General features: G+C 40.7%; 1 protein-coding gene across 3 annotated transcripts in view; it reads left to right on the forward strand.

Annotated features, from left to right (window-relative positions):
- Positions 1 to 2,075: 2,075 nt before the first annotated feature.
- Positions 2,076 to 25,896, forward strand: part of Uprt (uracil phosphoribosyltransferase homolog) — a 30,108-nt gene continuing 6,287 nt past the window's right edge. Inside the window, exons 1-7 of one of the 3 annotated variants that reach the window (NM_001432983.1) lie at positions 2,076 to 2,102; positions 2,204 to 2,626; positions 14,599 to 14,641; positions 18,832 to 18,901; positions 19,945 to 20,007; positions 22,308 to 22,469; positions 24,507 to 24,605. In NM_001432983.1, coding sequence (NP_001419912.1) covers positions 2,241 to 2,626; positions 14,599 to 14,641; positions 18,832 to 18,901; positions 19,945 to 20,007; positions 22,308 to 22,469; positions 24,507 to 24,605 — 823 coding nt within the window. In that variant the 5' untranslated portion in view covers positions 2,076 to 2,102; positions 2,204 to 2,240. Of the gene's footprint in view, positions 2,627 to 14,598; positions 14,642 to 18,831; positions 18,902 to 19,944; positions 20,008 to 22,307; positions 22,470 to 24,506; positions 24,606 to 25,896 lie in introns of all 3 variants that reach the window. The other 2 variants (NM_001432985.1, NM_001432984.1) reach the window with 2 other exon arrangements.

Here is a 25,896-nt window from a genome sequence, read left to right on the forward strand (position 1 = left end):
GGCTTTTAAAAATGTCTTATCTCTTTAATATATCCTTGCAATAAACAGAAAATAGACTGATTTAAAATCAAACAACGAACTACCCACAGTGAAACCATATCAATTACTATAGGGAATCTTCCAGTTTTTATTTAATATGGCTTTCTACCTATATTAGAAAGCGATAAACAAGAAAGCTGGGCTGAGATGAGATAATGCTTCTGTTTTCATCTATGCAAAGGTTTGGGTGCTGAGTAACATTATCCCTGCTTTCCAAGGATCCAGGCTGTCAACCACCATTTGAGAATTTCTAGACATTTCGCTTATTTTACTTTGTGTCTGTTTTGACACCCGGTAACTGCCTGGCAAATAGTAAAGATGAAATCCGTGTTTCATTAACTGAATGACTTCATGGATCTCAAGGTGTGGGTAAAGGTTCAATTTAGAGTTTAGACTGCAGTTTCTGTGTTAGCTTTATTCCTTTTGGGATGTACAATTTATCTTGGACAATTATTTGATTTTGATTTTGTGGGACAGGGTTTATGCGTTCTCTCCCTGCCCTTTCCTTGATATTCCAGCGTGCGTGTGTGTGTGTGTGTGTGCGCGCGCGCATGCGCGCGCTCGCGCACACGCACGTAGCTGTGAGTGCGTGTGTGCATGTGTATTCCAAGCTGACCTTGAATTGGTGATCTTCCTCCACAACACCCTGAGCGATGGGATTATAGGCAAATGCCACCATGCCTGGCTTTTTTCCCCCTTGAGTTTTGACGTAAGAGAATGCATATGAATGCTTTGTAACAACTTTCTTAAATTATAGAGCACAACACTTACTGTGCTGTTATTATTAGCATTAGTAGATTTTTATCTTTCCAGAACCTCAAATATAGACCTGCTAATGCTTATTGGTTAATATAAGCAAGTGTACATGTGTGTTTAATATGAAAGTGAAAGCAGAAGACAGACTGACACTTGTACTGTTTTAATTCATTTTTCTATGACATTGAAAACAGGGTCACAGGATGATGAAACAATGAACAGACTCTCATGCAGTGTTGGAGCCGGGATGTCTTTGGTCATGATACAATACCAGGCTTCAGTGAAGTCCCAGAGAGTATTCATTGACAAAACAGACATTTGTTCTGACCTTCTTCAGGTTATCAGATGCAGGTTTTAAACCCAGAAACCCTTTCATTTGCATTATGTGCTAGGTGAAAAGACATACAACCTTCCCTAAGTGTGGGGATTGTAATTTTATCATGCGGTGAAATTTAAATTGTCTACATTATAATGATAGGCAGTGATGTGCAGACACACAAATATTGCTTTTGTTTTTAAGACTCGGGCTTACTTAATAACTCAGGCTGGCTTTGAATCCTTGATCCTTCCTGTCAGCCTTTGAAGTGTAGGGATTACAGATGAGTGTGCCTTCATGTCAGGTCAGAACTCTGCAATAGCTCTACAATTGTTCTGATACACATGGACATTTGAAAATTACTATCCTAGACTTTCTGAGTGGGTACCTATGTGTTTTTAAAAGCCATCCTTCCAAGTATTGTTTGGAAGAACAAAGTGGCAGTGTAATGAAAATCATACCATAATCTCCATGGTAACATGAGCAATACAGTGCCCAAGCAATATCAGTAGGAAACATTTTAGTGGTCAAGCATTCTTAAGAAATTGCCTCTTGTAGACCAGCCTAGGAAGGCCAGGTTCTTCAGCTGTCCGCTAGCTGTTCTTACTTCCCTCTTCTGTTACACAGAGAAGCCATTAGCTTGAAGATGCAACCAACTAGCAACAGACGGTTTCTTTGCCACGTCAGAAAGTTGGAAAACATGTGCCTTGCGTGTATAATCCACCCGTATCTTCTCTTGGCTCTACCAGAATTCTGAGTGCCAGAAATCCTAGGGGTTTTTCAAGGACTCAGCAACCAGGAATCTCTGGCTTAGCCACTTCTGCCAAGCTACGTGTGAGACTCTCTCAATCAGCGAAGAATCAAAAGAGTTAACAAACCAGCATGCCGTAGACTGGCAGAGAGATAGGCCAATAAGGTGTCTAAGCCGGCAGTGCGTCTGGTGTGGGCGGGTATGGGACAAAGCGTGCGAAAGGACCGCGGAGGCCTAGGGGTGAGAGGGCAACCAGGGTTAGAGATTAGGAGGAGGCGGGGGCCACTGGGAAGCACGTGTCCGTATCCCTTTCTTCCTGCCCTTTATCCTTTTATCCCTAGGGCTTGATAGCAGCGGGGATAGCCCGGGGCCCCGTGTATGGCCACGGAGTTACAGCGTCCGGACTCCATGCCCTGTCACAACCGGCAAGTAAACTCTACTTCTAGCCCAAGTCCCGAGCGCCTGTTAGCCGAGGACCCGGTCCTGGATCATGCAGAAGAAAATAACGCTGCTATGGCTAAGCTGACTCTCCTCCCTGGGCACGCCCATTCTAGCGTGCTTTCAGAGCGGGACTCTCCGGCCTGCTGCAGCACTAATCTTCACTGTGAGAACCACAGTGACAGTAGTGACAGTGGCAACTACGAAGCACCTGTCGGCGACTCCCTGCTAGGGGACTGTGAACTCTACCCACAGATTGGGGCTCAGCTTAAGTTGCTGCCTATGAATGATCAGATCCGGGAGCTGCAGACTATCATCCGGGACAAGTAAGCCTAGAGCGGAAGGGGGAAAGGGAGTGGAGGGCTGCAGGGTGAAAGTAAAAAGCCTGCATTTGGATTTGGCACTCTGATGTTTGGGGATTAGAGCCAGGCCTCTGTCTTTGGCCTGTGAGTAGGGAGGGAGTCAATGAGACTCTTCTGTGACCCTCTCTTAGTTCCTGTGGTTAACACTGCTCTGTGTAAGAAGGAAACCTTTTAGGTAGCCTTCAGCCTCTTCCGGCCTCTTTGTCTCTCTTAAGCATGACCAATCCTCAACTGTGCCAGGCAGGTACACACCCCTATGCCATCTGTTCAGTTCCTGACCACGTGGTAAATGTATAACCCAGAAATGGTTACTGCCTGTGGTTATTACCACCCGACAGTCCAGGCTCATAGAAGTAAAGCAATTTCAAGGGAAATGATGTCGTGCCCCGCTGGCCCTGTGACTCACAGCACTTGCTCCTGCAGTGGGCCATTTTGTTTATTGTTTGGGAGTTCAGCTTTACCTGGTTGCCAGAGAGTTTCTGATTCCACTCTTGTCGAGACCATTTTACTGAAAACTTACAGAATGTAGTTAACTGCATTCTGCCTAAGAACAAATTGGATCCTCATAATCCCACAAATCAGGATAGCAAGAACTTGAAGTGAAAATATTTTGAAATATGAGTTTTCTTGGTTAAACATGTACCACAGTGAAATACAGCTGCCATCCTTCCTTTTTTCTTTCTTTTCCTTTTCCTTTCCTTCCCTTCTCTCGTCTCTTCTTTTCTCCTTTTTAGCAGACAGGGAAAATTTCCCAAATTGCTGTTCAAACTCTGGCCTCAAACTCCAAGGCACAAGTCAACCTCCCAAATAGGCGGAACTACTGGACCAGAGGCCATACTTGGCTTTAAATGGGCAGCTACGACTCATTCAAGGTCACTGTCTTTCCAGCATGCCTTGACATTTAAAAAATGCCCTAAGATAATCAGATTCGGCAAACTTTTCTTCATACTCTTGTGGTAGGCTCCTGTGCATCCTTCCTGCCGTTTCCTGATCCACATGCGTGCCTCTATAGCTGCCTTTTGAACATAGCAGCTCTGATTTGATAACTGCCATCTCAGCAGCCTTCTTTGGCTTATCAGAACCTATCAAAGTTGGGCATGCGTGGCCCCGTTCATTCCCTGTTTCTGCTTTCCTTTAGAATTCCCCATATTCCTTTTTATATTAATGCTCAACTTCTATTTTTCAAGGCTAAACGCATGCTTCCTGGCCGATTTTCCCTGACCTTTTTTAAATACAAGGTTTCCCTTCTATTTTAACTATTATTACTTGTATATGGGCCTTGCTTATTAGGTTTTATGACAAAAATCTTTTTACATTTTTAATTACAGCTATGCCTTGCAAGTAATCATTAAGGATTTTTTCTACCTTTTGTGGAGATGAGAGTTTTATAGCCCAGTCTGGCTTGAACTGTTTGATCCTCCTGCCTCAGCTTCCTGAATGCTTGAGTTATGGGGGTTGCACTGCTATGCCTGGACCTAGCTCTTTTCTTCTTCTTTTTAAAAAAGATTTATTTATTTCATGTATGTGAGTACACTGTAGCTGTCTCCAGACACTCTGGAAGAGGACATCAGATCCCATTACAGATGGTTGTGAGCCACCATGTGGTTGCTGGGAATTGAACTCAGGACCTCTGGAAGAGCAGTCAGTGCTTTTTTTTTGTAATAATTTTTTATTGGATATATTTCTTTATTTACATTTCAAATGTTATTCCCTTTCCCGGTTTCCTGTCCATAAGCCCCCTATCCCTTCCCTCTCCCCGAGAAGGATGTCCCCGCCCCCATCCAGAAGAAGGATGACCAAAATTCGGATACTTCACTCCTTCTTAAAAGGGGGAGTAGTCAGTGCTCTTAAACACTGAGCCATCTCTCTAACCCTGGACCTAGCTCTTAACCATATTTATGAAACTGTACTACTTGTTTATAAAGAATCACTATTGAAAACTATGATCACAGGATCTAATGGCTTAGAGGTCTTAAAAAGATGAGGCATAGTTTTGGTAGTTGTTGAGACAACTGAAGTAAAACATCTGTGGAATGAAATTTTAATAATTCTTGGAATTGACTAACTTTGGTTCTTGGACCCTATTACACTTGCAGATGGAATTTTTGAGGCTCAGGACATTTCCAATAAATTTTACTTGTCCACTGTAATGGTTATTTAAAAAATATCTTTTTTGAAGGTCTGTAATATCACTCAGTGATAGAATTCTTGCATTACAGACATAAGACTTTGGATTTGATTCCAAGCACTGCAAATAAAAGAACATCTTTATTGAGATACAAGTTTCATATACAATACAATTGAAACATTTTAAAGTTTACAATTTAGTGGTTTTTCTGTGTGTTCTTCACCTCCCTCAGTCACTTTTTTTTCATTTAAACATTATTTTATTCAATTACATTTTAAATTTGCTGTTTTTGAGATTACTTCTCCAAAGGATTTAAATGGGGAAATGTTTTAAAAAAATACTATAGTTTCAAGTTCCCATGGGATTCATTAAATGAATGTGAATTAGTCAGATACAACTCAGTTTTTTTTTTTTATTAACTTGAGTATTTCTTATATACATTTCGAGTGTTATTCCCTTTCCCGGTTTCCGGGCAAACATCCCCCTCCCCCCTCCCCTTCCTTATGGGTGTTCCCCTCCCAACCCTCCCCCCATTGCCGCCCTCCCCCCATAGTCTAGTTCACTGGGGTTCAGTCTTAGCAGGACCAAGGGCTTCCCCTTCCACTGGTGCTCTTACTAGGATATTCATTGCTACCTATGGGGTCAGAGTCCAGGGTCAGTCCATGTATAGTCTTTAGGTAGTGGCTTAGTCCCTGGAAGCTCTGGTTGCTTGGCATTGTTGTACATATGGGGTCTCGAGCCCCTTCAAGCTCTTCCAGTTCTTTCTCTCCCTCAGTCACTTTTAGAACATAGTCATACCCTCAACAAGAGACTTCACAGGTAGTCAGTCCACATTTACCTAGCATCCCCCAAGCCCTAGGCAAAAATTAGTTTACATTTCCGTTAATTTGCCTATTCTGGAGATTTTTTTCTTTGTGTGTATGAAATGCGTGTGTTCATGTTTGTGTGGGTGTAAGTATTCATGCATGTACATATGTGTGTAGAGTGTAGAGAGAAGTAGACATCTGGGATCTTCTGTCATCACTATGCACCATCTTTTTTGAGACAGGATATCTTACCGAACCTAGAGCAAACCAATTCAGTATGACTAATTGGCCAGCGAGCTCCAAGCATCTTTCCATTTTTTTGTCTCCCTAGGTTGTAGAAAAAGTGTGCATCAACCCAGCCTTTTACATGGGTGCTGGGGGACCTGAACTCAAGCCCTTATGCCTGCATGCAAGCACTTCACTAACTGAGCCATCTCCCTAGCTCTTAAATGTATTTAACTACTAGAAAAACATCAAAACTTTGCTTATCAGGGGAGTATCACATATTGATTAAATCGGGTTCAATATATTTCTTTCTCCAAGCACTTGTCAAGTCTTTATGGTAAAGTCTAAATACTTTCTTCTCTCCTTTTGAAATGTGCTGTACGTTATTATTATCTGTAGTTAACCTAGCATGCAGTAGTACACCAAAGCTTCCTGCTCCTAAGTACTCACTGATCAACCATCCGTTCTACCTCCTTCTCTTCCCCTCTACTCCCCAGCCTAGGGTTAAATCTCTTTTCCTGCCAAACCCTGAGATCAACTTTTCAGGACTTCCCAGATGAATGAGACCGTGCAGTTGTTGCTGTTTTGAGATGGTTCAAAGGAGAGGAGGCGAGCATTCCACTATGCGTCTATGGCCAGTTTCTTTTAGTGTGATCGCTTCAGGGTTCACTCCTTTGTGTGGCTGAATGGTACTTTATTGTAGAAATTTGCTACAGTTTATTAGTACAGCCAATGGCTAATGAACATTTGCGTGGTGTTTTTGCTCTTTAGTATCATGAAGAAGGTTGCTGTGAACACTTGCGTATCTGCCTTTGTGCAGGGGTGAAGATCTTCAGTCATCATTAGATTTCATAAAGGATCATTATGTAAAGGTTAAAAAACACTAATACAGAGTTTGGAGAGACTGTGACATTTAGGATTTATATATGATAGTTGCTGCATGACTTGATTAGATTTCATTATTCAGAAAAGCTTGGGTTATATAGCAACGTGAGAGTAAGTAGAAGCCTTTGTAATTTTTTTTTTCCTGTTTGAAGGAAGGGACGGCAAAATCCCGTGAAGGGATCTTAGACAAGATATTTAACATCTTTGCCTTTCTGCTTTATAATTTATAAAATGAAGATGTTGGTACAGCCTCATGGAGCTCTTTCCTGAGGCTAAAACAAGATTATATCCATGAACACTGTTATAAACTGTGAAGTGCTTTGTATATTTACAGCATTTAAATTCTTCACGTTGGAAATTACGTATGCTTTTTACTGACAGCAGTATCAGGAATTTGCTTGCACGGAGAATTCAAATTCTTAATTTGAAAATCAATACCAAAGCCAGCTCTTGTGGCTCCTGCTGCTAATACAGTATTCAGGAGGCTGAGTGAGAAGGATGGCTGGGAGTTTGAGGTTAGTCTGTGGTGGTTAGTGTGGAAAGAAAGGGCCAGCCAGAACTACCTGGCAAAACCTCTCAAAACAAATAAAAATACTGAGAGAGCCTACATAATTTGTATCCGGCTTTGACACAGTACAGAAAGACCTACTGTAATTTTTCCTAATGAGGTGACGCTTATTCAGGATGGAAATAATATTTCTTTTGCTTTTTTTTCCTGTTTTTAGTTTTGTTTTCCTTAAGCAGCATAGTTTTGTTAACAGAAGTCTTCCTTCTTTCCTTCCTTCCTTCCTTCCTTCCTTCCTTCCTTCCTTCCTTTCTTCCTTCCTTCCTTCCTTCCTTTCTTCTTTGCTTCCTTCACTGCCTTACATTTATGCAAACAAGGCCCGGTTCAGGTACTGACAAGGGCTGACAAGAGTGTCTGTTGTAAGCAGTTACACTCATGTAGGGCTAGTTATGGAGGGTGCAACTTGGTATCATAGTTTGTCCTCTTTGAGGCATATGCTTTTCTCTGTTTTGATAGGACAGCATGTACATATATTACAGAGGTCTCTGATAATAGAAGCGTCTGGGATACATATTGTTTCTGTTATTGTTCCTGGTTCTTAGAATCTATCTAGTAAAGGGATTGCTTTATGAATTGACTCTGGCATGGAGAAATGGGGTGATCAAACAGGGCTGTAAGTTGCTGTATATCTATAAAGCAAGCAGGATTGAGACCATCGTACTGATTTGAAATGACTTTATTTTTGAAGTGTACAATGTTTGAAACGTAATATGTTGGCTGTATTATTGAATTTCAAGGAAATGATTTTCTCTCTTTGAGAGAGCAGTAATCTAAACACCGAATGGAATGGGTAATTTACTCAGCTACATATACATGGGTCACTGGCAAATGACAAAAAAGAAATGACTCCTTCATTTTCTTGTGCCTTTTTTTGTTGCTGTTGAAATGGATTAAACCATACATCCCCCTTTTCCTGAAAATAAATCCAGTAGACTCTGAGTGTAGTGTATTTTCCCCGGTGAATATGGTTCATGACCTCATGTGTAAGGCAATGAAGTGAATTTTAAAAATCATCATCCGGTTCCCAGGTGTGTGTGTGTGTGTGTGTGTGTGTGTGTGTGTGTGTGTGTGTGTGAGAGAGAGAGAGAGAGAGACAGAGAGAGAGACAGAGAGAGAGAGACAGAGAGAGAGAGACAGAGACAGAGACAGAGAGAGGAGGGGGGAGGTCAGCGGGACATTTTTGTCTCCTGAAATATTACAGTCAGGCTGTATTAAGAGTAGTTGAATATATTCTGTCCATATGCTTGTCCTAGGAGAAGCTTTGGCATGGCTTCTATAGGCTGTTTAGATAGAAGCTGAACAATTATCCTAAGAGTTTTTCAGTCCATAAAATGGTACCAAAGAACTAGCCTTGTGACTAGTTGTGACTCATCTGGAGAGGAGACATTTAACCTCAGGCTGGATGAAAGTCCTGTGTAACCCTAGTATGAGCGTTGCCTAATATGATGGTGACTCATCTAGTAATGTAATGTCCTTACCCCAAGCTGTGCATTAGAATGGATAGTGAAGGCTTAAAGAAACCCATCTTCCTGGCTCCCATTCTTAGAGGTTGCTTGGGCAGTGTTGGGTGGAACCTATTTGCAGTATTACAAACACCACACATGGTCACATACTGTGCTCAGGTGAGACCACTGCCTCTGGGAAAATGCCCAGGCTCCCAGTGTGGTAAGTGACTTGACTTCCTACTTGGAGGATAGAGTGACTCAGAGGGAAGCAGTAGGACCTTAAAGGGCTTGTTCTGGTACCATTGTAAGACTAGAAGAATCTCAGAATTTGTCATTTCAATTTATACGAAACTAGAATGCTTACCATGGGGAAAATAAAATTTGCAAATTGTTTAAGACATAGACATGTTTTTTGTTTTTGTACATTTCCCATAAACTGGCTTTTTTCCCCCATAAACTGGCTTTAGTACAGTAGGAAGCCCCATCCTTAAGTAGCACAAGTTTCTGATGAACTATGTTTTGGGTCTATCAGAGTCTGTTGCCAGTATCCTAGTGTGTCTCACCAGTTACTTTGGGCTCAAGCAGGTGAAAATGATACCTCTTGTTTTTCTACCTGCTTTTTGGCATTTGTTTTGAACTCTGCTTGGGATTCAAGTAGACAATGAGTGAAACTCTATGAGCTTATTAAGAGGTGCTAACAAGCTGTGACTTTGCTGACTTGCACCTGGCAGGTAGAAAAAGCTATTTTTTAAAATTTCCATTGAGTTAGATTGGTGCTGAGTATGTTGTTAGGGGTTTGCTTTTTGAAGGTAACGGGAAGAATAAAATGAGTTGTAAACCATCAGTATGCTATAGCAAACCTTGGGGCTGTTCTTGATTTTAGTGATCACAAAATTGTAGAGGTAGAAATTATAGTCTGAGAGTTGCACTAAACTGTAGCTTGAAGTGAAACCTACCTTTTGATTGAACCTGACAGAACTGCTATTAGGGTTCACTTTTCTTCCACCCATTGGTTTAACAAACAAAATATTAAATCTGGGTCCTCACACTCTTAATTTTCGTATTCTTACATTTAAAGTCCATTAAATTGTTTCTGTTCTTACCAGGTAAAACACATGATACCCAGTTACATTTGAATTCAAGTAAACAATGACCTTTTTTTATATATAAGTGTAATTTAAAATATTGCATGGGATTTCTGAAGTTCAAACTTAATTGTATAGCCTGTATTTTTATTTGCTGAATGCTCACCTCAATTTTCCTTCTCTAAATGTCACAAACAACCTGTAAAATCTTCCAGGAAGAAGAAGAGTGAGATATTTAAGTTTTGGAAAGGACATCCAGTTCAGTGTTCCTAGGATGTGATTTTTGTTAAATTTTTCTGAGTTATGCCTTAGGAGAATTTGCTTTTAATTGCTTTTGGAAAGGATGTATTTTTTTTTCATAAAGGAGTTATGCCTTGTAGCCCATGCTGGCCTTAAACTTGTTAGGGATATGAGGCTGTCTTTGAACTTGGTCATCTACTGACTTCGTCCCCCTGAGTGCTGGTATCACAGGTTTGCACCACCACACCCAGCAAAGGGAGGGTTGCATGTGGTAACCTTGGTGGCTTACTCTTTATAAGCCGTATCATAAAATCATCTGCCTGTTCAGAAGAACATTTTATTGATTTGCTCTTTGGATTTTCTTTTGAGATAGGGTCTTTCTATGTAGCCTGGGCTGGCCTGAAACTCCTGGGTTTAACTGATCCTCTTGTGCTGTAACAGTATTCTTGGGTGAACAAACATCTACTCGCCCTAGATAGGGAGCCCAAGAAAATTACCAAAGCCCATCTTGGTGAGTCGATAAGTTTTATTGGCATTACATGGAAGAACCCAGACGACTGGAAGACAGCTGCATCACCAAAACCCACACCAGCATGGGTGACAGGTTACAAAATGGAGCACATTGCACAGCCTGCAGGCAGCTCAATAAAGGTTGGGGGATGCGCTTTCTGAGTAGTTGAATTTCTCTAAGCCTCTTCTAGGCAGCCAAGCTGGTCCAGTGTGAGTCTTAGCTGTCTTTATAGCTTATATATGCTTGGAGAGGGAGGAGCGAGTTTATCTGAGCAATTTCAGGGATTTCCTGAAGCTATTGAGTTGTTTAACCATCTTCTCTGCAGGATGAAAAATTTCATTTCCCTTAATAACATACTGTTGTTTCACTATCCCTTTTACATCTTATGTTTTAAACAAGGTTTCTTCCAAAATGGAAGGTTTTAATTTCAGAGGAAACTGCTACAACACACCCTCCTTCCTGATTCTTCCCAGTGGTTAGATTTACAGGCATGTGTCACCTTTCTGTGGTGGCTTCAATGAGAATGGCTCTCCTATGTTTATATATTTGAATGGTTCTCAGTTGGTGGACTGTTTAGGAAGGATCAGGAGGTGAGGTGGGGTTGGAGGTGCTTAGGCCTTGTTGGAGGAGGTGGGCTTTAACATTTTTTTTCTTTTTTTCGGAGCTGGGGACCGAACCCAGGGCCTTGCACTTGCTACGCAAGTGCTCTACCACTGAGCTAAATCCCCAACCCCTCAAAATCCCATTCCAGGCCCAGAATCACTCTGCCTGCTCCTTTTGGATAAACTCTCAGCCACTTCTCCAACACCATGCTTGCCTGCTTTGCTCTATGTTCCCAGACATTATGGTCATGGGCTCACCCTATGAAATCACAAGCAAGCTTCCAGCTAAACACCTTCTTTTATAAATTACCTTGTTCATGGAGTCTCTTCATTGCAGTAGAACAGTAGCTAAAACAACTGGCAGCCAGATTTTTTTTTGAGATAGGATTTCCTCATGTAGTACAGCCTACCTCAAACTTACTATGTAGCTCAAGATGAACTCAAATTTTTGATCCTCCTGTTTCAGTCTTCTGAGTGCTGGGACTGCAGGTATATACTATGTAGGATACCTGGCTCTCTAGAGATTTTAAAATGCTGTCTAGAGAGTCTTACTTAACAAATAGAGAAGATTGGTATCTAGATACTCCCTGTTAAAATGAAAATTTGGTTTCTGATATGACTGTTGTTTCCATGTGAAAATTGCATTTTTACATGACTGCCTTTGTATTTCATCATCTTGCTACAGTATGTGGCACGTGTATTCGAGGGGACAATGTTTAGACAAGTAAATGTTCTTACCCATAGTTATGCCTCCATCCTTGGATGTGTTTGGAATTTGTATAATTTCAAGCATCTCAGCTTAATATTAATTACAGTTCTATTCTCTGGATTCTGATTGCCTTGATGTTGCCGTTTACTTAAATATGTGGTATTTGGTTACTTAAATGGATTTTAGACTATTCTAGGAGGTGGGTATGATTGTGCACACCTTTAATCCCAGCGCTTGAAGGCAGACGCAGGTGATCTCTGTGAGTTTGATGCCAGCCTGGCCTAAGTAGGAAGTTCCAGGACAGCCAGGGCTACATACATCCAGGATGAAGAAAAGACAATACTCTAGAGATATGTGATTTTTTTCCTTTATGGTAGTTTTACATCACATTATTTTAGCTTGTTATTAGAAGATAGTTGGTATTTTACAAAGCTTGGTTTCTGTGGGACAAAATTTTCTTAATGGTTTTGGAACAATTTGAATAATTATCATTTGAAACAAAGCGTGAGTAATACCTGAAGTCTAGTTTCCATTAAAACACATTTTAAAGCAAATGATTCAGGCCAGTATTGTGCCTAAAGGAAGAATTCAGAAAATTTAAATGGCATAATCTATCTGATAAGAAAATTCTGGGTTTTTTTATGAAACTGTTCTCAGCAGGGTTAAGGCAACTGTGGAATTTTAAAAAATGGAATCACCTTCTTGTATTCTAGCTTTACTTTAATTTCTAAGTTGATTTAAAGTAAATAGTATGAGTTGAAGTTTGTCTAAAATAACAAAAGGCAAGATAATAATTACTGTTTATAGTGGAGTAACTTGGAACAGTGGATGATTTCATTCGTAGGTCAAATAACTGTCAGGAGAAGACATTTCCTATTATAGTCTCGGTGTGTATCTTTTGTAGGATGTAGATAAAGTGCTTATTATGCAAAGGTTATCAGCTAAAGCTGATTTGGGGGAGAGAGAGGGTATGAAAGGTACTGAAAGTAAAAATAACAGAGGGTGATATCTCTCATCACTTTGCCTGATACAATTTCTCTGTGTAATAACTTGTGTAACTGGTGAGAAGTGTAAAGAAAAGACATGTTCTCGAAATACATCATAGGATATTTCTTTAAGAAAACTTCAGACTTGATGGCTGGCTCAGTGGTTAAGAGGACTCTGCTCTTGCAGAGGAACCTCCTCTGATCCAGGATCCACATGGCAGCTCAGAGTCATCTGTGATTCTAATTCCAGAGCATCGGCTGTTCCCTTCTCTTCTCCACAGGCATCAAGCATGTACAGGGGGCATGGATATACATACATGCATATGCATAAAACAAAATAACTATAGAAAATTTAAAAGAATACATTAAGCTTCTAAAATAACCTGAAAACTTCAGAGGTTTCTTCCCTGATGAAAAGGTGTGTTTTGGCTGCTAAGACAAGTTTGCATGGGTCTACCAGTGACAGCACTATTTTTTTTTCTTTGATAACTCTCCGCTTCTCACTTCCATGATAGGTGTGTTTTGAAAATGAATCATAGAAATGAAGACACTGGTCTCATTTGAAAACAGCAGTACACATAACAGAGACTGTTTTAAATGGCTTCTCATGTATATAGGCGCTCACATGTATGTACGAGTGTAGGATTTTTTGAGTCTAGAGAATAGAATGTTAAGACTGCAAACACATCGTCTTGCTATTGCCTAATTATGCTCATAGTTTAGGGAGTTAACAGGTACAGTGTGATAGAACTGTGGTTACTGTAAGAAATGCAATGCTATTTGTGTCTGGTATATTTTATTGCTTTCTTCTGTTAGAAAAGCGAGTGCCCATGAAAAAAAAAAGTGATGAATTATCTGCCGAGCTAATAAGCACTTGCATTTGCCCTTTTGATGCTCTCATGAGGGATATTTTAGTGTATTTTGGATAGGCAGGTAGGGAATTTTAAGTACATAAGCTGTGAACTAATTCATTCTATCAAAATGTTTAACTTACGTGAAAGAAGAAAGGAATAATATTAGAATTTTACATATAGAAAAACCATCAGTCTCTTAACATTTTGCTGTGGGGGGTGTGGGTTAACAGCTTGTGGGCATGTGCAAGATCGCATTATTATTACCTGAGTATCTCAGGGTAGGGTGGTATTAACCAGAAGGGAATGCATGAGAAAATGACACCAAAAAAAAATCTAGGGAATGAAAAGAATAAGTCAAAAATGGTTTGGGAAAGAGGGCTTAGAAATTAAGTTATACGTTCTTGAAAGCAATGACAAAAGCGGGGAACTTATTTTAACTCTTGTAATTCAAAAAAGGACTAGAGACAAAGTAGATGAATTATTTATCCCTACTGTGTGCTTAGAAAGCAAGGTGAACTGGAGGGAGAGTGGGAGAAGCTAGTTTTCTCACTCTAAAAATTACTTCTCAATTTGAGCTAGAAACCTTGCTGTCATCTTTCAGAGGAATCTTTGCTCTTTGACAGCTCAGTGGGAACTGCATAATCTTTTCAAGTCCTGTCTTGAGTGTTGATACCAAGTAATCAAATAAACATTTCCAATAATACTTATGAAGTCATCTCATTTTATTGTGTGTCTCCTAGTAAAAACATATTGCCTCAGTAATAGTCTTTACACGTAAGGATTTCAGCTTGCAGTATGTAATAGGTCTTAATATCAGTGTTGCTATGTGTATGAAGTGTGTACCATGTGGAGCTCGAATGTAGACTAAAACTTGAACTATTTTTTTTTCTTGTAGGACAGCCAGTAGAGGGGACTTCATGTTTTCTGCGGATCGTTTGGTAGGTGGAGGTTTTCCATTTCATGCCATGATATAATCCTGCTAGGCCTGGGGGCTTTTTTGTTGTAGAGCGTTCTAGGGTTGAGAGAGGTTGTACTGAGTAACCAGTCATCTTGCTGAGATTCTGAAGTGTTCTTTCCACTACAGCATTAAAGCGCTGCCTTCCCCCCTTTTACTCCAAAGTGTTGCCTATGAACCCATTCTTTGTTGTTCTTAGATGGATCTCAGCAACTCATAAAATGTCTTATCTTAGGGCAATGAATTGAAACACATTAGAAGAAAACTACATATGTTCTGAGACCTAGCATTCAACCTTGTACAAAACTAATACAAAACCCTTGTACAAAAACTAGTGCAGTGTGTGTGTGTGTATGTGTGTATGTGTGTGTATATGTGAATGTGTGTATGTGTGAGTGTGTATGTATGTGTGTGTATGTGTGAGTATGTGTGTATGTGTGTGAGTGTGTATGTGTGTGTGAGAGAGTGTGTGTGTGTATGTGAGTGTGTATGAGGGTGTATGTGAATGTGTGTATGTGTGAGTGTGTGTATGTATGTGTATGTATGTGTGAGTGTGTGTATGTATGTGTATGTATGTGTGAGTGTGTGTATGTGTGTGTGTGAGTATGTGTGTATGTGTGTGAGTGTGTATGTGTGTGTGTGAGTGTGTGTGTGTGTGAGTGTGTGTGTGTGTGTGTGTGTGTGTGTGTGTGTGTATGTTTTACCATATGAGTTGCATTTGTTTTGCTTCTATCCTGTGGTATAGTCACAATATTAAATTCTAGGTTGGACTATCTACCCTTCCTTCAAGGGCATCCTAGCAAGTCCTGAGCAAACCCAGTCATTCTATAGTCAGTGTCGTCTTAGATGCTCTCAGGCTGAATTGCTTTGAAACAGCTTTTCACTCTTGTGTTGATATGTAAGTGTGCCCCATTCTTGGAATGAAATTGATAAATTAGTTGCTATGACTAATGCAAATAAACACTGGACATATTTTAGACTCTGTGCTAGACTATTTTGGGAGAAAAGAGTTAAAGTAGCTAAGAATATAGATCTGGTCCTTGATCTTGTGGAATTTACAAACTTAACACTGTTGTCAGTACTTATTTTAAGAAAGAAATGTGGCTTATTAACTTAGTAGGCATAATCAGATCATAGAAAATCGTTATAAAAGGAAATATGAAAAGAAGGCACTTTTAATTATGATTTTCCCTGGAGCATATATTCTAAAGGTCTGTAGACAACTCCTCTTCTGCTTTTGGATTTAAATATTCTTGGTTGAGAGACCCAATTCTATTTAAACTTAGTTTGGTTTTCATGGATAGTAATAACTGTTAGTAACAGCAGAAGAAATAGGTTGACATTCCTGAGGCAGTGGCCACACCTTTCATATTTTCTTCTGTGTATGTATGTGTATATGTGTATGTATGTGGAGGTGCATATGTGTGTGCTTGCATGTAGAAACCAGAGGTCAACCTTGAGTGTGGAGGCCAGAGGTCAGTCTTGGTTGCTTCTCAGGAGTCAGCTACCTCCTCTGTTTTTTCTTCAGATAAAGCCTCATCCTGGGATCGGGGGCTCACCAGTGAGGACAGGCTGGCCCTCCAGGGACTGTCCTGTCACTAGGGCTATAAAGCTTATGCTACCATTCGGCTTTTTATGTGGGTTTTAGAGATTCAATTCAGCCTTCTTTATGTTTTCAGCAAAACCTACAAAACAACAGTAACAACAACAAAACCAAAACAATGTTTGAGGAGTTAGGAACTTCTACTTTAACGGCAAAGGTCTCTGTTCTCCTGTGTAAAATGTTCATCTTTTGTTTTCTTCTTTCTTTCCCCTTTGGAGACAATCTCTCAATCTCTCTCTCTGTCTCTCTCTCTGTTGTCTCTTTGTCTCTCTGTCTCTCTCTTTCTTTCTCTCTGTCTCTGTCTCTCTCTTTCTGTCTCTCTGTCTCTGTCTCTGTCTCTCTCTCTCTTCCACAGAATGGCCTCAAAAATTCTGGGCTCAAGCATTCCTTCTGCCTCAGATTCCCAAGTAGCTGTGATGACAAGCCTAGTGGCAGACGCTTGTGTTTCTTCTTTTTGTTATAGAAAGTAGGGATCGGTCAAGTTCATGGATGCTTTAAAATGTGTCTCTGAGATAACAGACATTATATCCTAGCCAAATGAGATGTGTGGTACACTTCATGGAAGGATACAGCAATTTGGGCTTCTCCACTCTTTGCAGTTGGCTTTGAAGGGCCACTTTTGGGGTGGGGTTTGGGGATCTGTTGTGAACAACCATTTATATTTTTACTGTTGAAGATCTCTAGTATACCGTCTCCTCAACACAAGGCTCTCACAACTGTGGACAATTGATGTTATCCTGAGCTTGTCAGGAGTTGCTTCCTACAGTTCTTTATATTTTAATTAATTTGGGGGAGAAGGGTAAAGATTGTGCAGAGGGCCTTGAGTGTACTGGGCACATGCTTTACCATTGAGCTACACCCAACCCCTTAAAGGGATTTTAGTTATTTTTCTAGTTTTATGCCCTCCTCTAAAAGACACACTAATTTTCTGAGTTTATATATTTTCATTTATTCTTGAAATGTTATATATGCATTTATATATGAATTTTACAATATATTCCGATTATATCCACCCCTCAGCCCCCTCCAACTCCTCTCACACTCTTCCATCCAACTTCATATTCTCTTTTTTCCCATAGCCTACTAAATGTAATATATGTTGCCCAGAGGCACCTGGGTGTGAAGCCATCCTCTGAGGTATGGTCAACCTTTCAGAGGGCCACACCACTAAAGAAAACGAATACCTCTAAGAAACTGGCAATAACTTCTCAAGTAGGGGCAGGGCCTTAAGAGCTCCTCCCACCTCTATGGGGTGTGTTGACTGGCTTGATGCTATGCCTGTCTTGGCCAAGCAAACACAGCTGCTGTGAGCTTGTGACTGCAATATTTCACAGCAGTCCTCTTTAACCTCCCACTCTGCTCTTACAGACATAATTTCTGTCCGGGTTTAGAGGATGGGGCAGGAAAGAAGGCTCTTTTGAGGCATGTCACTAGAGGAAGGAGATACGGGCCTTTGAAAAAACAACTATTCCCTATTATTGTCTCTTAAATAAACATAAATAGCCAAGGAAGGTGGTAGCTAACCGTGAGTGTGTTCTTGCATATGCTATTCAAAAGGTTTCTGGGCCCATTCTCTGATCCTGCAGGCAGACAAAGTGATGGGCCATTTCCGATTGATCCTTCTAATGGCAGCAGGGTGATGTGTTGTGATAACACAGAATGAAGCATCGTACTTCTCCCTGCTGTTCCTGATTCTCAATCATTAATGTAATATTGATTGGAGAAAATGTGCACTACAGGCTCAGCGCGGTCTTTGTTATAAGTGGGCTCTGGCTGCTCAGATCTCACTGTGAGAATCTGGTTCCAGGAGTTTTTTAGTGATGCTTTTCTTTCTACCACATATTATAATTTCTATGAGACTCATAAAACTTTGTTTTAAATTTTGTAGAAAATATTTATTTATTTGCTTGTGTGTGCATGGATGTGTGTGTGTGCACACACCCGCACATACCATTGTGGATACATGTGAAAATCATAGTACAACATTTTGAGAGGCAGTTCTGTTCTTGTATGTGCTTATCTACTTGGTCTTCAGAGTGGTTTTCTATAGCTGAGAAGTGCCAAGATATTCTACTGGTTCCTCCTTCACACCTCGTAAATTGCTTCAGCCGGCCCATCTACTTCTTCATTTTTTTCACAAGTGCTTTTAGGTTTTATTTGCATTAAGGTGGACTTTGTTAATGAATCCAAATTCATTTTTAAATTTCAAAGACTTCAAAGGGACTAAGCAAGGTAGAGAAAGCCCAGATGGACACAGTAAACTCTCCACAGCAAGCTATAATTTTATTACCACTAATGGTATTTTTTACCACAACTCTAGTTGAAGTTATGTACCTTTCATAGTCTTGACTGAATCAGAAGGCACATTGGTGCCCTTTGGTGACAGTCATATATCAAATGGAGGTTGGATACTTAGCAACAAGCAACCTGGCATTTAGATCTGTCCCTGTAAGTCAGTACATGTTGGGGGGGGCTTTCCTACCTCCCTAACCTAAGCCCTGAGATCCTGAGGCTAACCTGACAGCAGGAGCATCTCTACCAGCTCTGAACTTCTTTCTTTGACCTTCTAGATCAGACTTGTTGTAGAAGAGGGATTGAATCAGCTGCCGTATAAAGAATGCATGGTGACCACTCCGACAGGTAACCAGAGCTTGGACTCTCAAATTTTCCTCATAAAAATTCTCAGCCAGCCTGGAGTTGGGGGAGAAAAATGGAAGGAAGGCATTCTGTGTAAAATTGGTGTGAAAAATGAGGAGTTTATGCATAACTGTTTTTTTTTAAACGTCTTTAAAAACTAAGAGACTTTTAGTTAAGAAATCCATGTAGGTGATTTTTTGTTAATGGCTTGCTTGTCAATTCAAGTTAAAGGTTATTACATCCTCTTCAGCATGCAGGTGTTGCTTCTGATGGCAGCCCATGGGGACCAGAGTTAAGAATTGCTGGCAGCTTATCTTCACCTCTGTGGGGAAGCTGCTGGTGCTAACAAATGCAGGAGGCTGGTTCAGCTTTGAAACTGCAGGTTAAGAAAAAGATGAGATGTGAAACAGAAAAGGAGAACTAAAAATGATAAGATTTGGCAAAGGTGCTTTCTTCTAATAAAAATAGAATGCAGTCCCCCTTCCAGAGATTTGAAATTCGGATTTGCTTTTTCCCCCCCATAAATGATGGAAAACTCTTCTATTCAAAGGGTTGACTATGAACAATTGAGGGCTTGGTTCGTTGCATCCTAATTGACACAATTCAGGATAAGATGTTTTGATAATTATTTCAGCCTTCTGCTTTTAAGGCTGAATGGAGGCTCATAAGAAGGGTTGGAGTGGAGAGACTTTCTGCTGTGGCTCTCAGTGGGACCCCGGTGTGAATTGATGGGGTATCTAGTATTCATGGACTCCAGTGATTCTCCTTTGAATTCAATTTGGAGGATGTGTATGTGAATCTTGTGCTCTAATAAGTCCTATTCCCACTTGACGAAATCCTCCTCTCCCAATTATTCTCACAGGTTCCTTCTGAGGCATTAAGAAATAACTATGAAAAATCATGACCCATTACTTTCCCAGGAAACCCAAGGTGTTATAGAATGTGTCTGGACAAGGGTAGCTTTGTACTCATCTGCTCTGAACCCTGCTAGAATATGCACTGCTCCAATGATAAAGCATCTATTTTTTCATTTTAATTCTCAACAGGGCACAAGTATGAAGGAGTGAAATTTGAGAAAGGAAATTGTGGGGTCAGCATAATGAGAAGCGGTAGGTGTGCATGGGTGTGATTTTGTTTCTTTGCGTGCATGGAAACGGTTGCTGTTTTCTGGGAGAGAGGAGGGCAGGCTTGTCATAATTGCAACCTGCCTTCGCTTCAATCTCACCACCTGTGTTGCCTATCCTCATGGTGCCTTGGAGTCATGGCCTATGTGCTGCTAAGTTGGGCTAATTGTAATTGCAGGCATCTTCCCTAGTGGCCTGCTCCCACGAGCAAGCCAGCTTTTTAAAAGACTCAGAGGGAGGTGGGAGGATGGGAGGACAGGATGCTGCTGTCTTGGGGAGAACGGTTTGCAGACTGAAGGAATGTGGCATAAATTAAGTTCTTTCTGAAGAAGAACATTTGGATACCTGGCAGGAGAAAATTTCTCCTCTGTTTTTAATCCGTGTTGCAGGGAACTCTGCCAAAAGCTGGACTGAATGACTTATTTAATATTTTACATTTTATATCCTATGAATGTGTGACTGCATAGGCAAAAGCACCTAGCTGTCTTTAGTGCTATTTCCACTTCAGCTTGTCTACATTTTGTATTGGTGCTTTGAGTCCAACTGAACATCCTAACTAACATCGTTTGTGCAGCAAAGTGGCCTGCCTATGATAAGAACGTGTACCCGTTACACAGGAATGTTTTCTCTTCGGCAACTGAACTTTTTTTTTGCACAAGAGCTGGAAGGCCCACTTGTTTGTGTTGGAAACAGATGGATTTTTTAAAACATATAAACATTGATTTTTCTCTAGCTCTGGTTGGGTTTGTGAACAATTGAACACTTCAATTACTAAAGGAATTTTAGGCTCTGCTTTAAAGGAAGATGGCTCTTAAGCAATGACAACATTCTCAGGATAGTGTCGTTCAACATTTGAGGTTATCGAACATATGGGTATGGTTTCTTCTCAGCTCCTTCTCTGAGAAGAACCCGTTTGGTTCTTTCACCTCTATTGTGTGCCAGATGATTCAGGGAGGTAAAGGCCAACTTGAGAGGGAATTTTTGTTTTGTCTTTTGATGTTTTGTGTTTTGCTACTATGGTTTGAATCCAGAATCTTGTATACAACATGTGTATAGCACACACACACCATTACCATCAAACTCCATCCACAGCTTTTACATAGTTGTTTTTACTCTTAAAAGCCACCTGTTTTGTTTTGTAAAAAATTTTTTTAGAACTAGTTATATGTTTACACTAATGCTGTACCATTTCCTCATAAACTTAAATGAAAAGTTAATTTAAGAAATTATTAAGTAAATATCAGTACTAATAGAATTTCAATGTCATGTAAAATCTTGAAGATTGCAGGCGAACCATTGACTTTTGGGAAATACTTCTTCAAAGGAATTCAGACTCAGAAATAGCCCTGGATTTATGGGCTGGGGAGATGTCTCGGTGGTTAAACCACCTGTCAAACATGTGTGAAGACTGAAGTTTAGTATGCGTGACAGACTGCCTGTAATTCCAGTACTCAGAAGGCACAGTCGGGGGGATCCCTCGAGCAAGGTGGCTAGCCAGATTAGTCACATCAGGAAGCCCTTCGTTTAACTGAGAAATCTTGGCTCAAAGAATCAGATGGAGAGTGGTTGAGGAAGACTTTTGAAGTCAACCTTGAGCTTCCACTTGCGTGCTCACAGCATGTGCACCTGCATACACATGTGTGCCCATACACATGCAAACATTTCTACACACATCACGCACATAGACACATCCAAAAATGTAGCATGTGTTTAAAAACCAATGGAATGGGGCTCAGGTTGGATCTCAGGGGAAGGGAGAAGAACATGCTACTCTTTCACTATTAGCAGTGAAACTTATGCCAGCGAAGTCATTGTTGAACTGAGTGATGAATCCTGGCGCCACCTTTGTGCAAAGGGAAATAAATCCTTTGGCCTGCAGCCCCCACACTTTCAGGAATTTTTTATATTTTTCTCAAATGAAAGTAACAAATTTAGGTGGCTTAAAAATCCTTAAAAATAACAGGGAAAGTATCCCTGATGTAGAAGAAGCTCAAAGAACAACCCAGTCAAGCTTTTATTTCCGTAATCATAGAAGCATGACAGCTCCATAGCTTATAAGCAAGCAAGAAGCATAGCGTATTGTGGTTTCATTGAGCAGCCTTTTGTCTGCTTTCATTGAGATCCTACTGAGACTAGGATATGAGCATAGTAGAAGAAAAAGGACGCTTCTGCCTCTGTGGTGCTCTTTTTGTATCAATAGCAGTGAAAACCTCTGCTTTGGTCTGTTCTTGCATTTGCACTCTCTCTGCCACAACCCTGTTGTCCTTTTCCTTTCCTTCTTCAAGGTGAGGCAATGGAACAAGGTTTGCGAGATTGCTGTCGATCCATACGGATTGGGAAGATCCTGATTCAGAGCGATGAGGAGACACAAAGGGCCAAAGTATATTATGCCAAGTTCCCCCCGGACATTCATCGCAGAAAAGTCCTTCTGATGTATCCAATTCTCAGTGAGTGGCTTGAGTTGCATTTGTAATTTTTCGTTAGAGTTTAAATTCATTTGGTGCCTACCTCCTACACACCCTTATATAAAAGGCAAAAACTGCTTCTAAATGTGTTTTCTCTGTTGGATTTGGAGTTGCCCTGGGCAGTTCACTGGGAAATTTTTATTGTATAATAAGGGAATACACATTAGTCAAACTTTGTTAGCTCCAAAGAACATCTTTCTTGAAACAAACACATTGAAACAAAGGACCTAATGAGGCAAAATATATAGAACACAGAAAACATATTCGATCATGACCTGTTTCTACCTTAGTGAGCGTGGCAGTGATTTTCTCAAAGTTTTAACATCTCCACAGGAATATTTTTCTGGTATTCTGTTCTTTTTTCTATCATGGTCTCTGAGGGAGGTAAGCAGGGGTGATGGTGGTTTTAAATTTGGTATCTCAAGCAATAAATGACTTTAAGGCCTGTTGTACATTTGATGCATGTTTATGCTGTGTCCATCATTAAAAATAACATTGACAGCTGCAGGGTGGAGCCTCTCAGAGGACAGCATGATCCTGTCTGCAAGCAAAACAGAGCATCATTAATAGTGTCAGGGATTGGTGCTTGCCCATGGGATGGGCCTCAAGTTGGGCCGGCTTATTAGTTGGCCATTCCCTCAGTCTCTGCTCCATCCCCAGTGCCCGCATTTCTTGTAGACAGGATGAATTTTGGGTTGAAAGTTTTGTGGGTGAGTCGGTGTCTCTGTTGCTCCACTGGGGTTCCTGCCTGGCAATAGGAAGTGGTCTCTTTACCTTTCATATCCCCAATGAAGTGAGTTACAGCTAAGGTCACCGCCATTGAGTCTTGGGTGCCTCCCTTATCCCAGGCCTCTCTCTTGTCCTAGAGATGCCTGCCCCATCCTCCCCCTCATCAGTTGTAGATTTTCACTCATTCTCATGGCCATCTAGCCATTTTTCCTGTCCCTCCCCACACCTGATCCTTAAACCTCTTATTCCCTTCCCCTTCACCCTCCCAGTTCCCTCCCTCCATCTGCCTCTTCTCACTGTTTTATTCCCCCTGCTAAGTGAGATTCAAGCATCTTCACTTATGTGTTCCCTCTTGTTTAGCTTCTTTGGGTCTGTGGAGTGTAGCATGGTTATCCTGTATTTTATGACTAATACCCACTGATAAATGAGTACATATCATGTATGTCCTTTTGGGACGGGGTTATCATACTCAGGATGATATTCTCAAGTTCCATCCATTTCCCTGCAAAATTCATGATGTCTTGGTTTTTAAGAGCTGAATAATAAATATTCCATTGTGTAGATGTGCCACGTTTTCTTTATCTATTCTTCAGTTGAGGGACATCTAGGTTGTTTTCAGTTTCTGGAGATTATGAATAAAGGTGCTATGCACATAGTTGAGCAAGCATCTTTGTGAGATATTAGGAGGAAAGATTGTAACCTCTAAGGGGATAGGTCCTCCACAAGAAGACCAACAGAATCCACTAACCTGGACCATTGGTGCTCTCAGAGTCTGAACCATCAAAGAACATATATGGGGTAGACTTAAGCCTCCCCACTCATATGTAGCAGATGTGCAGCTTGACCTTTGTGTGGGTCCCAAACAACTGGGGGGGGGCTATCCCTACAGCTGTTGGCTGACCGTAGGATATGTTCTTCCAGCTGGGCTGCCTTGTCTGGCCTCAGTGGGAGAAGAAGTGCTTAACCTCAGAGACACTTGAAGTGCCAGGGTTGTGGGGATCCCCAGGGGTCCCCTCCACCAGCTCAGAGGAGAAGGGGAGGGGAGATGGGGAAAGGATTAGGGGAGGGGTAACTGGGATGGAGGGCAGTGAGTGGGATGTAAAGTGAATAAGTAAAAAATTAAATTAAATGCAAAAAAAACCCATATAACACTGACAAAACCCAAACACTTTCAAGTGAGGCTTTCACTAGTCAGATCTTATGTTAAAATTACTGTATTGTCCTTAATTCAAGAATATTTCAGTATAGCTGTCAACATTGCTAATAGGTTTGGCTACCTTTTTCCTTTAGGTACTGGAAATACAGTAATCGAAGCTGTAAAGGTTCTCATAGAACATGGAGTTCAACCCAGTGTTATTATCCTACTCAGTCTGTTCTCCACCCCGCATGGTGAGTTCAGTTTGTTTGTTTGCTTGCTCATTGAGAAAGGGTTTCTCTGTGTTAACTGTCCTGGCTGTCCTGGAATATGCTCTGTAGATCAGCCTAGCCTGGAAGTCACAGAGCTCCACCTGCCTCTGCCTCCTGAGTGCTGGGATTAAAGATGTGCACCACCCACCTGGCATCCCATGGTGAGTTTAATCTGTAGTTATAACTTGGACTCCAGATGGTCATGAGATGGGTCAATGTGTATCTCTCTAGGCGGTCATCCCACGGAAAAATCTAGTTGTATGCCCATATTAAATCTAGTTTTGGTACTTAAGACTTGTGTTGGTTATCTCTAAACTTGGTGATAATACTAAAGTCACAGAGGATGTGACAGCATGCGACAGAGATGCAGGCTCAGTCCCAGCAAGGAGGAAAGAAAAGTGGACATGGAGTTCCACCTCCAGGTGAGGAGCTACTGGCATTTAATAGCTGGTAGGAGAGAGTCAGGCTTTGAATGGCTTGACCCCGGAAAGGACAACACACATGAAGTTGGGTGGGTAGAGTGTGGAGAGGAAGTATGAGTAGGATCAAAATCTATTGTATGAAATTATCAATGAACTAATCCAAATATAAAGCAACATTGTGAAATGTTATCAGTAAGTTTAGAGATGACTAATATAAATTATAACACTGACTACCCAAAGCAGACTTGGCTTCAACTTAAAACCAAATGAATTTGACCTCACTGTGAGTGACAAGGAAGATATACAATGGTATCTCAATTTTGGTTTCGAAATGCACACACAGTATTAATATTGGTTATTTTAGGGCATAATTCTAAATGATTTTCATTTTTAAGCTTTTTTGGGGGAACATTTTTAAGCTTTCTTCAATAGATTCATTTTTTTTCATAATTGAAAGAGAAATAGATGGCTTCTTAAATTAGGCTGTTGCCTCATTTCCAATATCCCAGGCTTCAAGCAAAGCCGGAGAAGCCGCAGCATGTGCATGAGAAAGGCTATTCTCAGTAGGCTACTGCACTGTAATTGTGGCCTATTGGGTTACTTTGTTCTTTTGTAACCTAAATGTACCTGTAATTTAAATACTAGTGGTGACAAAGGGTGATTTGCTTGATTGTCCATTGTATGTAGCACTGGTGATGTGGAAAACATTAAGGTAATCCAGTAATTATCCACCTTTGGCAAAAGAAAAATAATCTCTCTAGTTGAAACTGCATTAATTGGAACAGTGTACCATTGTTTAGCATTCAAACTAAAAAATCCATATTGTTTAGCAGTTTTTCAAGGCGGCTTTT

This window comes from Rattus norvegicus, chromosome X (genome assembly GCF_021556685.1).
Source record: "Rattus norvegicus strain SHRSP/BbbUtx chromosome X, alternate assembly SHRSP_T2T, whole genome shotgun sequence".
NCBI classification, from domain to species: Eukaryota; Metazoa; Chordata; class Mammalia; order Rodentia; family Muridae; genus Rattus; species Rattus norvegicus.